Source organism: Macaca mulatta, chromosome 8, assembly GCF_049350105.2.
Source record: "Macaca mulatta isolate MMU2019108-1 chromosome 8, T2T-MMU8v2.0, whole genome shotgun sequence".
NCBI classification, from domain to species: domain Eukaryota; kingdom Metazoa; phylum Chordata; class Mammalia; order Primates; family Cercopithecidae; genus Macaca; species Macaca mulatta.
The window spans coordinates 143,425,072-143,440,759 of NC_133413.1; the positions used below are offsets into that span (position 1 = coordinate 143,425,072).

The 15,688-nt window shown below is 47.0% G+C and overlaps 2 protein-coding genes across 6 annotated transcripts in view; one reads left to right on the forward strand and one right to left on the reverse strand.

Moving 5' to 3' along the window:
- Nucleotides 1-15,688, forward strand: part of TG (thyroglobulin) — a 273,223-nt gene that overhangs the window by 177,397 nt on the left and 80,138 nt on the right. The gene's annotated exons all lie outside the window — the stretch shown is intronic.
- Nucleotides 1-15,688, reverse strand: part of SLA (Src like adaptor) — an 83,634-nt gene that overhangs the window by 6,513 nt on the left and 61,433 nt on the right. For all 5 annotated transcript variants that reach the window (XM_077944056.1, XM_077944058.1, XM_015146024.3 and 2 more), the window contains 4 exons: nt 7,667-7,766; nt 6,757-6,843; nt 4,683-4,786; nt 1,816-1,947 (listed from right to left, as the gene is read on the reverse strand). In XM_077944056.1, the coding sequence (XP_077800182.1) occupies nt 1,816-1,947; nt 4,683-4,786; nt 6,757-6,843; nt 7,667-7,766 (423 nt within the window). The remainder of the gene's footprint in view (nt 1-1,815; nt 1,948-4,682; nt 4,787-6,756; nt 6,844-7,666; nt 7,767-15,688) is intronic.

Genomic DNA, 15,688 nt, shown 5'->3' on the forward strand with positions numbered 1-15,688 from the left:
TGAGATATCCCCCATGGTTAAGCAGCGGCGAGTAGATTTGGGTAGCCTGGTAGCCTCATGGCCTCATGGTCCCTAGAAGCTTTGCTAGGACAGCATCCTTCTCATGTTTGCTTTTGTCTATGCAAAACTTATGGTCTCCACACCCCCTCCGATGGTTGTTATTAAAAGCCAAATACCACAACCAACCTTTTCTTACAACCAATATAAGTTGGCTGTTTCCAGGACTCCCTTCCTCTTTCGGTTTTACCTGGCTGCTCAGTTTTCAGATATCACAAGTAATATGTGTTATTTATTTTGCATCTGCTCTTTGGTAGGCTATGCTGAACACGCTACATGAACGATCGTGTTTAATATTTATTCAGTCACCTGCTAGGAGACTGTATTCACTCACCTCCCATAAATGGGGACCCCAGGTTCTGAGGGGTGGCTGACTTTGCCCAAGGCCTCACAAGGTGCAGATCTGAGCTTGGACCTCCCTCTCCTGAGCAGCCATTTCTGCTTCATGCCCTGCTGCTTCTCATGGGCCAGCTGTGATAACCAAAGTCCTGTGGACCTGTTTCTACTTGAAATGCACTTTGCTTGCTCAGTTCAAGACCACATATACAAGAGAATGCCAAAAAAGTTGCCCCAAGCATGTGAGGTCAAGTATCCTGAACCCAGAAGGGAGAAGATGCTGTCAAAGCAAAAGCAACCTCTTCCTTTCCTCCATGCAATATGCGAGTAAGTGGGAAGGACGCTGATGTTCCGCTGGGTAAAAGTGGCTGGTATTTAATGGAAGCTCATGGTTATGAGCCAGGCACCCTCCCCACTTTCCATGAACTGACTCTGTGGACCCTCATGGTGTCCTTGGGAGGGGGAACTATTCGTGTCTGCCTGGCACAGATGAAGAAAGTGAGACACAAACAGCCAGCCTCAGGCTGCCCAGCTAACACTGAGTGGATCTGGGATAGAAACAGAGCTTCCAGAGCTGGTTTTTGGAAATTTAGCATTTAGCCAACTGTTCACAATTTCTCCCTTTTCTGTAGGGTAAAGTTCTGACTCCTGAGCTGATGTTTGGGCCTTTCACAGTGTAACTCAACTTTCTCTCTGTGGCAGTATCCTACACTCTTCCAGCCACCAACACCACATGATGCTTCCTTTATCTCAGTGGATGCTCCCCATCTTATCAGCCTGGGAGAATTCAGACCTCTCTCCTGGGTCTGTGACGGGCACAAAAATGAGTTAAATGTAATTCCTAGTCTTTAGGAGCCTGTTGAGGAACACAGCCTAGCACACAATTAACCAGGCCACGCGGGAGCATGATCGGAATGCTGGGAAAGAAACCCTTGGCATGCTCTGAGCACAGCGAAGACAGGCAGCCACTGCTAACTCCTACAGCTTCATCGCAGAGGCGATTCGTGTTGGCCTTGAAGGCCAATGAGGATTTTGACAAGCAGAAAAGGGAGAATGAGTGGTACTCTAGAACAGAGCCCCAGAGGCTGGAATATGTATGGCCCACTTAAGGATGTGCAAGCTGGTTGCAGTTGTGAATCTAGGCACACCCTAACTTGTTGAATGCACAGGTCAAGAGAGGGCAAATTTGAGATTAGCTGCATTTTGCTTATTAAGGCAGCATGCGCAAGCAATCTGTTTCAGTCTGAAATTTACAGTCTGAATTAACAAGAGAGCATATCACGAAGGCAGCATGGGCAGAAAGCAAGAGTAAATCACTGCATTTATTGGCGACCCCTCTGCATTCCAGACAGATAGTGCCGCAGAGCAATTAGCTAAGAGGGGTTCCACCATCACAGTCGCTCCAGATTGAATGTCTCTTACCAGAATAGTGGTTCACCAGGTCCTCCAGGCACTGGAAGGTGAGCCTCGGGGAAATGTAGTACCAGTTGTTGGGCAGGCGGAAAATGCGGTAATGCTTTACCTGCCTGTGTCTCACCGACAGTGAGTAAAACCCTGCAGGAGGTGGAGGAAAAGTCAGTGGATTCCACCTGTCCTCACCCCAAGGCACGCAGCTAACCAGCCCACCACCACTGAGGCAGGGATACCTGCCCACCCTTGGGATACAACAGTGATGCTAGGACGCAGCCCTTCCTTCCACTAGACCCTTCTCTGTTTAGATGTTGCTTCCTGTTAGAGACTGCAGGAGTGTATTATTATGTCAAACCAGATGTGTTCATCATATGGTCCTTACATATGAGGAGCACAGGTTTTTAGGAGCACAGGTTTCATCCTCTTGTCTGTTTTTTTTTGGTTTTTTTTTTTTTTTTTTTTTTTTGAGTCTGGGTCTTGCTCTGTCACCCAGACTGGAGTGCAGTGGCGCAATCTCAGCTCACTGCAACCGCCATCTCCTGGGCTCAAGGGATCCTCCCACCTCAGCCTCTGGAGTAGCTGGGACTACAGGCATGCGCCACTATGCCCGGCTAATTTTTGTATTTTTTGTAGAGATGGGGTTTTGCTACATTGCCCAGGCTGGTCTTGAACTCCTGGACTCAAGTGATCCACCCACCTCGGCCTCCCAAAGTGCTGGGATTACAGGCCTGAGATACCGTGCCCGGCCTCGTCCTCTTTACTTTTTGAGGCAAACACACTGGGGTGCTTCCACATCCTAAGGCCAAATGGAATGACTGTAGTGTGGTTGCAACTTGGAGCTCCAGGATCTGTGGTGGTTTTTGATTCCTTCCCGAGTACACTCTAAGATGTCATCCCTACTGTTTTTCAGCCCCTGTCCCACCAGCGCTGCCACAGCACACATTTGGACAGGTCCTTGCAGTTATGCCCCCTGTTTCTTTGTCTGTACTCTCTCTGACTTATGCTTAGTCTTCTCAGAAATTTGGAGCAGTTGAGTCATCTTTCTGGGTATCCGTAAGAACCACGTGAAAGGCGGGTTATTGCTCTTTGAGCCTCGTTAGAGCAATGACCTGGTATGGGTTGGTAAGAGTAGAGCCGCGGGCATGTGCCTCGATTTCCCCAAGTGCAAAATGAGAGAATTGGATGTAGGCCATGTTTCAGGGTCCTCTCTTGCTCTATCTTCTGGGGTTCCAGGAGTAGAAAACACCCAAGAGACAGAGGAGAAAGGGAGCTGATTGATTCTTTGCTATCTCTGCTGGGCAGGGCTAAGCAATGGCCAAGAAATCTCTGTTAATTCTCAGAAAGATCATAGGAGGTATTGCCCCCAATTATTTTAAAGACGGGAAAACAGAGGCCTAGAGCCCCTGTGAGATATGGCCAGAGGCATGGGGCTTGGGAATGCCACTCTGGGGTGTGAACCTTATCCTCAGCACATCCCTCACAGTGCTCCAGGCCTGCCATGAGTCAACCCAGCGTGAGCCTTCCCGTAAGGTCAGCGGAACTGGGAGTGTGGTAAGCAGACCGAGGGTAGCAAGTAAAACATTGTCAGAGCTTTGCATACCCACGGTGGGCCTGCCACACCCACCCAGCTCCAGCACGACGGCACATCTGCCTGATGACATCTTTATTTTTAGATGAGCTGTGGCACCCACCCTGGGTTCTTCCTCCGTTTGGCCAGGCCAGTTTAGAAGTTTCTTTCTGAGTCGGGCCATCCTGCCTCCGGGGACCTCTAGGACAGGCACAGGATGTTTTGCTTTTGCATTGATCTTTCTGTCCCCCAGCATGTTTGGTTTTTATAGAGAAAAGTTGATCTTGGATTTTTTTTAATCATGTATATGGGGTCCCTGCTTTCTGAAAGCAAGGCTGGTGCCCATTTTGGTGAAGGACTCTAGCACCAGGTGGCTTTGGCACTTATTAGGTGCGTGGAAAGTACTCTCAGATAGTGTGTTTTCTCTTATTTGATACTGAATGTACAAGAAGCAAGCCAAGAACTTGAAGATACCTTCTGAATTTTAAAAAAGCTATTATTATTATTTAGTCTGGGAAAATCCTAGCTGTGAAGTATTTGGGAATAAACACGGTACTCTCCTACTGTGAATCTCATGGTCTAGATCAGGGGGCCGAGGCTTAGAGAGAGAAGTGGTAACTTAGTAATTTGTAAGGCTAAAATTGGAACTTGGGACCCTTGCTTTGAATCGTGACAAAGAGCTCACTCTATTTATGTTTTTACTGAGGTACTTAATGCATATGATGCAAGGAAATTGTAATGCTAGAGAGGATGGTGACTGTGTGTGAGAACACATCTGATTCTCTGAGCTGTCTGACTTAGTTACAGAGCACAGAAGAAACTGACATCGGGACTCTCTGTGCAGCAAGAGCAACACAAACATTATTACATTTGAATTTCACTACAATCTTACAAGGGAGGGGTGTTCTCTCCATTTCACAGATGAGAACACTGAGTTCAGACAAATCAGTCACAGAGCTTGACAGCACAGACCAGGCTTGTACCAAAGGCTATGTTCTATCTGCCCAGCATCTGCCTACACACTGCATTCAGTTTTGTTCTCAGTTGCTGGAAAAATTTCCAGCAGGAGCCATCAGGCCTGATGTTGGCCAGGCCCGTGGCCGTGCCCAGCCGGCTCCCCACTGCCTGTCTCTAGTCTCCTTGCTTCTCCACGGGCCTCCCCAGCAGCGTGTGGGCTGCAGGGAGCTTAACTACATCGGATCGATTTGCATGGACGTAGGAGGAAGGAAAATGAAGCCGTATAATGAGTCAGCCGGGAACAAAACATGCTTGTCTGCCCCAGACGGGGAAAGATGAGTTGGGGGCCACTCACCTTTCTTGGTCTCACTCTCCCTGATCATGAAGGAGCCGACCTTTGTGTCTGGCAGCTGCAGCAGCTCCTCGGCCTTGTCTCTGCCCAGACCCTCAAACAGCCAGCTGGAAAGGAGGAAGACAGCCGTTAGGATCCGGAACAAGCCCTCCCCCAGGAAAGGCGGGAATGGGCCTCCCACCATACTAAGCACTTGAAAGCTAATCCTCATCTCCACCCACTAAGACAGGTAGCATTATCTCTCTTTCACAGACAAGAATACTAAGGGTTCCAGTGATTAAGTAATTTGCTCAAGATACCATGTCAGCAGTTGATAGAGTTAAAATTAGAATGCATTTTTCTGGGACATCCAATTCCATAACCACTATACTTCACTGCTGCTCTTCCTTTTATTTGTGTGTGTGTGTGTGTGTTTTTTTTAATGGAGTCCTGCTCTGTCACCCAGGCTAGAGAACAGTGGTGTGATCTTGGCTCACTGCATCCTCCACCTTCCAGGTTCAAGTGATTCTTCTGCCTCAGCCTCCCAAGTAGCTGGGATTACAGGCATGCACCACCACATCCGGCTATTTTTTGTATTTTTATTAGAAATGGGGATTCACCATGTTGGCTGGGCTAGTCTTGAACTCTTGACCTCAAAGCCATCTACCCGCCTCAGACTTCCAAAGTGCTGGGATTATAGGCGTGAGCCACTGTGCCCAGCCCTGCTCTTCCTATTTGATATGTTAAGGGATGTGATCACCTCTATTAGATTGGTAGCCTCATAGGGTCATAATTATGTCACTCCTCCTGGGTCTTCACTACCCCCAGCTCCCACCAGCTGCAGCCCCATATCTTCAACATGAAGGCGTTGATGGGTGCTTGCTAATGAATGAACAGCTCCAGGGCGAGCAACTGATGTAGAAGAGTCATGTGATTCCCATCTCTTTCAGAACGTGACTCGCATGGCAGCTCCTGCTCCACTTTTGTTCACCTTCATCATCCTAAGCATGGAAATGGCATCTGATATTCAGTTTTAAGATCATGAATACTAAAACTTGCAGAATTCCAGTCTTCAAAGGATTCAGGTGGTTATCTCTGTTTTGCAAGATGAGCGTGTGGCACGTAGAGTCCTCCTCTGGACGTGAAGAAGTAACTTAGTGTTTATCAGTGGCTGCCTCCTTTCTTTTCCATTTCCAATATGCTGTGCATTTCTTTGCCAACTTCTGGCCTCGGTAACTTGACAGATGAGGATAACGTAACTCCAGGAGGTGAAGCAACTTTTCCAAGACCCTCACATGGAAGGAGGGAAGCAAAGATTTGTGCCCAGGTGTGCAGGACTCCAAAGCCACCCAGGAGGCTGCAGAGGCCTCACAGGCACGACTACAGGAGAAAGCAGGGTGCTTATTTTCTCATCGGTTGAGCCTACTTTCCTAAGATTTATCTTGTTCGTCTTACCCATTTTTCAAGGAAGGCACATAAGCATTTTTGGCAGTAAGGATTCTGTGTGTTTCTGGATAGGCATTTGATTAGAATATAGCTAATATTTATCGAGTGCTTACTGTAATGCTTGGCATTGCTCCAAGGACTATACATGTATCATTATATCTTATTCTCCTAACAGCCCTACATTTTGATCATATTGTCATATATTATTATCCCTGTCGTTCTATGTTATGATCTCTACTTGACAGGTGAGGAAAGGGAACTGATGCATAAAAAGCTTGTTCACTGGCACACAGCCAGTAAGTGACAGAGGCAGGATTTGAACCTAGACACACTGACTTCTAGTCTCTGCACTGTGCTGTGCCCTCCGATAACATTTCCCAGCTGTTTACCACTCTGTGCCAGGAAGACCATGTTAGAGCTGAAAGGTCCAACTTCCTTCATTTTACTGAGGGAGAAGTTGAGTCCCAGAGAGCAGAAGAGATAAATTAGCTCAAGGTTGCTCCTTTCCTTATTGACTGGGTTGGGAGCAGGAATATCTCTTCTTGACCCAGTGCCTTCCTTTCCACTATGAATGCTGGAAACTTTGTTCCACCTTATGAGTCAGCAGCATAAGCATCATGCTTAATTGATGCCATTTGAGAAACGTACTCACCCATGGTAAACTCTGGCCACACATATTCCAGGGATGTAACTCTCTCGACCAGTGCTAAGAGAAATAGCTTTCCACCAGCCCCCTTCACTGTGAGAACAAGAACAGAGAACACAGAGATAAGTAAATAGCAAAACCAAAGGATGAATGAACAGAGTAATCAGATTTGACCCAGGACAGGTTGGAACATTCCTCTTTTAAGATCTGTCACTGGCCACGTTAACCCAAATTCCATCATCTGAAAATCTCCTTTTTAAAGTATATGTGTCCAGTGGATAGCCCTCCATTGCAAGCCAACTGGGAAACCCTCCCGTGTGCTCGAAATAGCTGCTTTTCAGGGTTTAGCAGTTAATGTTCCCAACTGTTGGAGGCTTTTTAAAAATAAATCTTTACTATATTGATTTATACTCTGCAGTATAACCAAATATAGTTTCAATTATCTGCATCAATGAAGATCTAAATAAAAGGGGCTCAGAACTCCTGTCGTGTTCTATAGCCCATATTGAATCAGACTGCAGAGGTAAGAGGAGAGAAGGCAAATCTTTTATATTTCTCATCCAAAGGATTTCCAGGCCCCGGGGCTGCCTTCCCAGTCTTCATTCCTACATAGCATCAACACTGCACATGTGGTGGGAGATAAGAAGAATATGAGAAGAGGTTGGATCATAAAAGATCTCAAAAGTCAAGTTAAGGAATTTAAATTTGATCTACCAGGCAGTGGAGAGCTGTGGAAGGTTCTAGAGCACTGGCCACATTAAAGAGGAGGGTTGCAGTATGGGTCATATTTCTCACCTCGTAATGGGACCAGGACTCATGTGGACCTACACCAGTCTAGCTAAAAATCAAATACTTTTCACCCAAACCAAGTTTATCCTATTTTGAAGATTGCACAAGTTTTGGAGAGCTGACTCACTCAGAAATCACACGCAGTTTCTCCCCTCGGCGGAATATCGGGGGACTGATGTCAGGAGATGGGTAGTCACTCAGCACAGCAAGGAAGTCGCTATCAAGTCCTGGGGAAACAAAGGCAAAGGGGCAGGTTGCTTTTTATTCACAAGGAGCTTAAAGGTAGCCTTGGGAGGGAGGGTATGAAGATGAGATTTTCCAGCAGGAGATACCTTTCTTGTTTTGAACCACCAATTTACAGCAAGGTCCTCTCTTCAGACATGGCTCTGCAGGGTGTGCGTACGAGCCCTGAGGATCAGTGACATACTCCTATTCTTAAGCCTTCCTTGGCCCTGATGTTCCCGTCTGAGAAATGGAATCCAGAGGCTGTGAGATGAGTCACAGGGGCTGGTTTCAGGCCCTGTTCTGAGTCTACTAGCCTCACTCTCTCCGTCTTTAAAATGGGACTAACAATACCTCATTCCAGGGTCCTTAGGAGAGGAGATGAGAGTATGTTACACCACATACATTCCCCTAAGTTGCTATAACAACACCCCTTCTCATTACCAAAGCCTCGGGTGTCCACTCTGAGACCCAGAGTTGTTATATCTGTGACATTTTCGGGGAAAGGGTGTCAGGAAAAATGAGTTCTGAGGACACATTAGGACCATGAGGTGGTAACTCTGAGGTTAAAGAAAATACTTATTTCTTGCAGAACATAAGGCCCCACGCTGGGCATTTATTTAATAGGGACATTTGTTGAGGGTGGGGGTGGTGGAAGAAAAATTTAGTACTTTTCCTGATAGTGTATTGAAAGGAATTCTGATGAAGTTTTGAGAAGGAAAGAGGGCTGTCTGGCTCCTGACCGTAGAGGAGAGACAGTGATTTTGCTTTTTGACACTAAGTGATACATCTGCTTCTATCCTTAGTGATCTGATGTAATTCAGGTGCATTAGATGCAGGGTAATATTTGAATACATTTTGGGGGGAAATAATAAGATGTCTTCCATATCAGCAAATGCAGTTATTATTTGCTGTGACTTTCATCACTCCACCTGCTGGCTGGGACTTTGAACTTAAAATTCTGGGTAACATCATCTGTTCATTCATTTGGCAGCTACTTACTGAGCACCTGTCGTGAGTCAGCATAGGTGAGCAAAGCAAGCCCATTCTTGCTGCTCTCATGGAGCTCACGTTCTACAGGATACATAAATAGTCATGGGAGGAACTGTTCTCTGGTTCGCTCACCCCAAGAAGATCTGGAGAAATCCCAGCACTCAGGCTTGTGGGCTCCGTGGCCCAAACAAGCCACTTCCTAGGATCCACATAACCCCAGATCCTGCCTCTTACAACTCATATGTCTTGCAGCCTCTAAGTCATAAGCCTCTCGGGCAGACTAAGTCTAAAGGGAGATTAAAGAGTAGAATCAGTGAGAAAGATGAGTGAGGTTTTGAGTGAAGGTTATGCTTATCAATTGATAAATGAATTAGAAGCCAGTGATCATGGTGGAACAGTGCAGTCGAATGTATTGTTCATTTGGGGAAGCTGAGTCGCTGACAATAAGCCATGTAAAAGCAAGAGTTTCTGGATGTGAGACAGAAACCAAGAGTGTTATTTAGTGGCTTTCTAAGTCTTGGAAAGGGATCAGGGCTTTTGAGAAACAGTTATGTCGGGATGTAAAAGGGCCAGCCCAGCCAGACCACTGACCTGTCCTGCTGCAGATCTTCCCCAAGCCTGTGGGGGCAGCTCCCTCACATTCTGCTTTGCTGAATTCAAAAAAGGGATTCTTCCCTGTGTCGCTTTGACTTCACCCCAGTAAGTAGGGGCAGCGTTACAGTTGTGTTAAGTTTGAAGCCAGAAGTCCCAAGGTCTCACAAAGGGCAAGTTCACGTTCAGTGGGGCATAAAGTTTATGCAAATTTGGCAGTCCTCTTTGAGAAAAAATACACAATTGCAAGTACAAAATGAGGGACAGATCCCAGGAAGGTGCTGTACCAACAAGGGGGTCTCAGGCATATGATTTGTTTGACTTCCTGGCAAATCTGCCCAGAAGAAGCTGAGTCTGACTTTGCCACTCACTGAGTGGAACGCCTCCTTCTTCTCTTGGGCCTGGGTTTCCTAGTCTAGAAAATGAGAGGTTGAAAAGCACCTTCAAGATGGAAATCCATCTTCCTGGACTAATGGCCGCCACATATGAAAGGGCTGTATATTACTGTGGTACTCTGCTGCCTCGGCTACATGTGATAGGCCTTTCTCCAACTTGCCAGGTGCCCTGGTTCTCAGAGCCTCTGCACAGGCTGTTCCCTCTGCCTGGAACACACCCTGCTCTTCCTTCCCTCACCCCTCCCACCTGTGTTAACTCTAAACTCACCTCTGCAGAGGCTCCTGAGGAGGCCCAGCCTTCCTGCTGTACTAATTCTTCCTCTTGGCCCCTAAGATTTTCCTCTGAAGCGGTTACCCCAGGTTGCATTTTCCCATTTGTGTGACTGTCAGGGGAATGCCCATCTCTCCCCACCCCTGGCTGTGAGTTCCAGGAGGGCAGAATACCGGTGTCTTCTGTGTCTGTAGCCTGTGCCACACCTGTTTTATAAAGGATGCTCAAAGCAGTCTTACTGAATGTGCAGAGCGGTCCCTGTGCTGCAGTGTCCCTTAAATACAGCTGTCAAGCTGCAGTTTTAAAGCAGATCCAGGCAGAAGGAAACCTGATTTGTGGGAGGCAGCTGGGTAGGTGGCCATTGTGGAACCAGCCCCTTGTGAAAAACATGTTGAAATGGAGAGGCACAGAGTGTGTCCTCTGTGACAACAATAGAACCTTGAGGTAGATGGTGTGTCTACAGAGGGGTTTGAGGTTTAATGTCAAATTCAAGATTAAGACTGTGGAACAGAACAATTGTCTTTCCTAACATTAAAAACAAAAACCAACAGAAACAAAAACAAAAGCAAAATCCCATTATAAAAACCACCGTTCCAATGAGGGAAAGGCAGGCTTAAAGGGTTGGAGAGTTTCAATTTCACAATAACAAAGTTAAGTTTCCTGTGGAATTTCCGTAATAGTGATGTTTTGATAGCTATGACACTTAAACATCACTGAGGAAACTTTGCATCTGGGCTCTTGCTTAAGGGTCAGATAACCTGTGCCTGATCCTTTGCAAGAGATTTCACCTCTCTTTATCATGACCATTAGCCAAACGGGACAGAGTCACTGGGAAGGTATTACAGTTTGACTTGTACTTCTGTGGGGCAGGGTGGCCATTCTAAGCAAGGCCTGGTGCCAGGATCCCTTCAAAGTCTTCCCTGAGCTTTGGTTGCTACAGAAAAATAAATGCAATGTAGGAAATTTAAGTTTGTTGGTAAAGGTGAAACATATTATCATCTACTCCCAGAACTCCTTAGCTTTATGGAGAGCTCAGCGTTTGAATTCAAGCAGAGATAACTGAGTGAGGCAGAGAAGAGGACAGCTGAGGAAGTCAGTGGAATTATTGCAGACCTAACATAAGGAAACAAATTAAATGAAGACATAAGCACTGCGCATGAAAGAAGAAACCCAGAGAGAATTTTGGGGAGAGAAAACGGGGCTTTGAAATCAATCAGAACTGGCTAACATCCCGCCTCCCCCACTACATAGTGGTGCAATTTGGGGGGAGATTTATTTTTAACTAATCTGAGCTTGATTTCTTCATGAATAAAAAGGGAAAATGCCAAAATATGCCTCATAGGATTGAGTGAAGGATTCATGATGTATTGCATATCAGGGCCTGCCTTAGTAAGTGGAAGGTAATATTATTTTCATGGAGAGCAGGGTCACCAGACCACAACTCGAGACCAGTGTTAGCCAATAACTTTCTAAAATTTGCAAACTAGTAGTGTAAACTTGAAAATTGCTTACTCTCTAAAACTGAACTCCACTTGGTGAGAACAGAAGGTGAAATTCAAAGGACCAAATATTTGCTGATAGCTCAACTTAAGAATGTCAGGTTGAACAAAATGTACAAAAGCATAAAACAGGAAACGAATTCACAAAGGGGAGGGACCCAGGCAGGCCTTACGGGACTTAGTCAAGAGAGGAGAGACCCTTTTGTAAATTGTCGTTCCTTGGTGCTGCATGACCATTTCTTTTTAAATACTAAGAACATTCTCAGTCACTCCCACTTGTAACTGTCTAGTAAAACTAGTCATTTGTCACTTCCAGTGCCCTGCCCAGCCCTACAGAAAATACGTGATCATTTAAGGGTGAAGAAGCCAAAGCTGGGAGAGTTTTAGTCACATATCTAGGGAAAAGCATGAAGATTTCGAAGCCCGGGGTCCTTCACAGAGCCACACAGCTCTCCTTGTCACTTAATCTCCAAGCTTTCCTCAGCCCACACTTGACCCTTAACAGGGGAGACAAAGGCAGACTCCAGCTGAGTCTTCAGGGTTAGCATGAGCAACTCAGGGCAGCTGGTGGGTAGGGAGCTGTACAGCCCAGGAATTGTAGCCTCTTGTTTTGCATGCCCTGGAGTCATGCCTAAACTCATGGTCTCTTGAGGGGTCAAAGCAGGCCTGACTTTTAGTGTCTTCTTCAGGCCACACACACACACACACACAGGATTATACATGCAACTACCCAATCACACAGAGCTGGGCCGGGTAGAAAGTCTACCAAGTTCTGCGGGTCACAGTGAACCAGGCTTGTGAGCCCTCTTAGTCATATGTAAACGGCTCTGTTTGAGACCAAGTAACCCTCAAAGCTCTTTTCTGCCCATGCCTTGGTTTTTCCATATGTTAGTGGGGACAGATTGGAACTGCACAGACCTGGAGGCTTTTCAGGGTCAGTCTCAACTCTCTTAGATGCTAGAGGGATATAGGCAGGGCTAGCATAGAACAGAAGCAAGAAATAGTTAAAATGAATATTTTGGACTGCATAGACTCAGAATGTGCTTTGCTTGGGCACCCAGGGCTTCTCAGACTTCCATTGTTTTCATACCACCATCCCCTTCCTTCGCCTCCTCGTCATCACCAGCAGCAGCAGCAGCAGGGAGCACAGCTCTGAGGGGAACCAGGCACTGGGCCGTGGTGGTACCCAGGTTACCCCTGAAGTCCTCACGCCTCCCTGTGAGGTTGATAGATTGAAACTCCCTTATTTTGAGTATGAGGAAATAGAGGCACCGTGAGGTCCAAAGACTGCTCAAGAGCACACAGCCAGGAAGTTGAGTGCCAGGTTTCAAAACCAGGTCTCCCTGGGCAGGGCAGGGCGTGGCTGTGTCTGGACCACTCAGCTCTCCTTTGTCATAGTCGACAGCACTAGTTACTTGATAATGCCTTTTTAAAAATTAATTTACTTTAAAAAAGCTTGAGTGCTATTCTAAGCAATGTGACATCATGGATTTCTCAGTCTAGTTACATATTTTATGACGTTCATCAATGTACAATGATGTAAAAGTTGAATGATCATGTTCCGGCTAAGGCCATCTCATGTATCAGCAGCGAGGTTAGACGCAAATAGAAAAAAGGGATCTGGTCCAAGATTTGACACAGATTCACTGTCTGTGGGACCCCTTGCTAGGGTACTTGAGCATCTGTGTCACTAAATCTGGTGGCCAGGCACATTCTCAGTCACTCGAGAGCAAGCCTATCCTCTCCCAGAACATGTGGGCCTCTTGAAACCCGGTCCTTTTCAGGCACACACTGAGGTGGGGAGATGGACCTTGGAGTCAGACCACCTGGCTTTGAATTCCAGCTGTCTCGTCTGAGCTGTATGGCCTCAGGCAAGTCATTTAAGCTTCTTGTACCTCAGATTCTCCAACTGCAAAACAGAGATGATAATAGGCAGAAGCCTCACGGGGCTGTGAGAATCGAGTCTGTGATAGCACTGGGCACTGTGTCTGGAGGCGGTGAGCACCAAGCGACTCTAATCGTTCCCATTTTACAAAGGAGGACAGAGAGACTAAGGAGATAAACTCTTTCTCATCTCTCGTTGTGTGTCAGTGCAGGGGCAGTACTAAAAGCTGGTCTGTGGTCTGCAAGCTTAAGGGATTACAGGGTCCCCAGGGACTCGTAGGAAATTCAGCTGGCGGCTACCTCCCACCATCCCCAGGTTCTGATTAGTAGGCCTGGGGGGGACCCAGGAATCTGCATTGCAACTACTTCCCAGGGGATTCTGATGCAGGTGGTATGAGGACCACTTGCTGAGAAGCTGCAAGCTGGGTTTGAGAGGTCCCTACCTCCTTCTTCCTTCCCCAAGTCCCACCCGCCCCCTTCTCTCCACTGGGCAACTATGTAAACAGCATTATTTCTACCCTTGCACGGGCAGAAAGGGGTCTGTGCTGCTGCCTCTGTTGGTGCCTCTTCAGGTCAGGGTGATAAGAAGAGAAAGAACAAAGAGGGGAAAAAGATCACAGCAGAGAGACAGAGTGCTCATTTTAAGGTGGAAATATGCCATTTCCTGACCACAGCGGGACTTCCCTAGGTTGTATTAAAAAATCCTGTACTGCCCATGTCTGGTACAGAAGCATGCATAGAATTTTAGAGAAAATGAACATTTTGGGATGATTTCAAAGTTACAGAACTACCAGTTTCACCACTTTAAAACTTTTGGGGAATGGCCATTTAGATATAGCCTGGTACAGTCAGGTAACACTAAATGGAGTTTTTAGAAGTTTCCACACCCTTCTTTGCTGGTGCCTGCACTGCATCATGCTGTTGCTTTGAGGAGGGACTTGTTCCAGATCTCTGGGGCGGGCCGAGTGACTCACCTAAAGTCACACAGCTTCCACAGACCATTACTGGAAGTTCAGTGAGGGCCTTCTGCCTCTGAAACTTGTTCTGTTTCCCTCTAGTCCTGCTTCCTTTTGTCGGTTTTATGACATTAGTTCCTGAGAAATCAACTGATCAGAAATGTTCTGAAAAGCTTAGTTTAGGAAAAAAAAAAAAAAAAAGACAAATAGGCAAAGCCATATTCCAAGGCATTCATAGTCCTGGCTTGGGAGAAGAATGATCTCCCAAAAGGCCAGAAAACATGGTTGTCTGAAAGTGTCCAGGCTGGCCTCTGTGTGACTTCTGTGCAGGGCCAGGGTCTGTGGTGCCTTTAACTCTCTGACGCTGAAGCTAACTGAGAGCTGGCTCTAATGGCACATTGGCCTAAAGCAGCGAGCGAGACCTGCACCGTCTCCTAGGTTACTCATTTGAGGGTAACCGGATGAGCAACCACAGGAGCATTAGCTGAGTAGGAGCTCACTCCATAAAAACCCTGACCCTGTGCATGAGGCAGATGGGGACTACTTAATACAGCATCACTGCACCGCCTTCCCCTCCCTCACTCAAGTTAGGTACAAGAGAAAGAGGAAATAACGTTAGGACCAATGATCGGGGGAACGTTTCAAGGCTGGGGGTTGGAAAAGCAGCCCACCAGCGCTTGATGTGGTTGCCTGGATCACAAATGGGGTATGACCGGGGGAATTCTCTTCACCAGGGGGTGGAGGGGTGGGGAGACCCCTCTCTCTATCTCTGTTCTAGAGGTGACCTCCCACCCACATAATGGAAAAAAATAAACTTATTTCATGACAATTTGCATTGAAAAGTTGAAGGCAAATGAGCAAATCTTGGAGGCTGTTTTCATGAGGTTCGCTCAAGCATGCTGCCCCTCTGCCCCAGGCTGAGAGGTGGCGACCTAAGATGGGTTCGGTGGGTGGGTGCGTCCCCAGCCTGCCTGGTCCCAGGGCCCTGTGGTGTCAGTTTTCTAGCGGTGGTTATGACCAGAGGAGGAGGCTGTGACCAAAGTCAGTTTGGAGAGGGTGAGAAAGAGCCCGGCATTGTCCCGACAGCAGCAGCAGCAGCAGCAGCTTAGCCGCCCTGCATGTTGCACACTGTTCTGAGTGTGGCACGGGAGGTAGAGGGCTGCTGTCCGCAGGGCCCTGAGGGCACATGCTCTGTTCCACCTTGTAATCTGGTTCCACCTCCTCGGTCCTGGGGAATATTCTTTTTGTTTATCCCTCTTCCTTTCGGCTTGGGAAGGGGAGTTACTTCACCAGATAAATAAGAGCCACTAGTATTGTTCTGCATCTGACTTGAAAGGG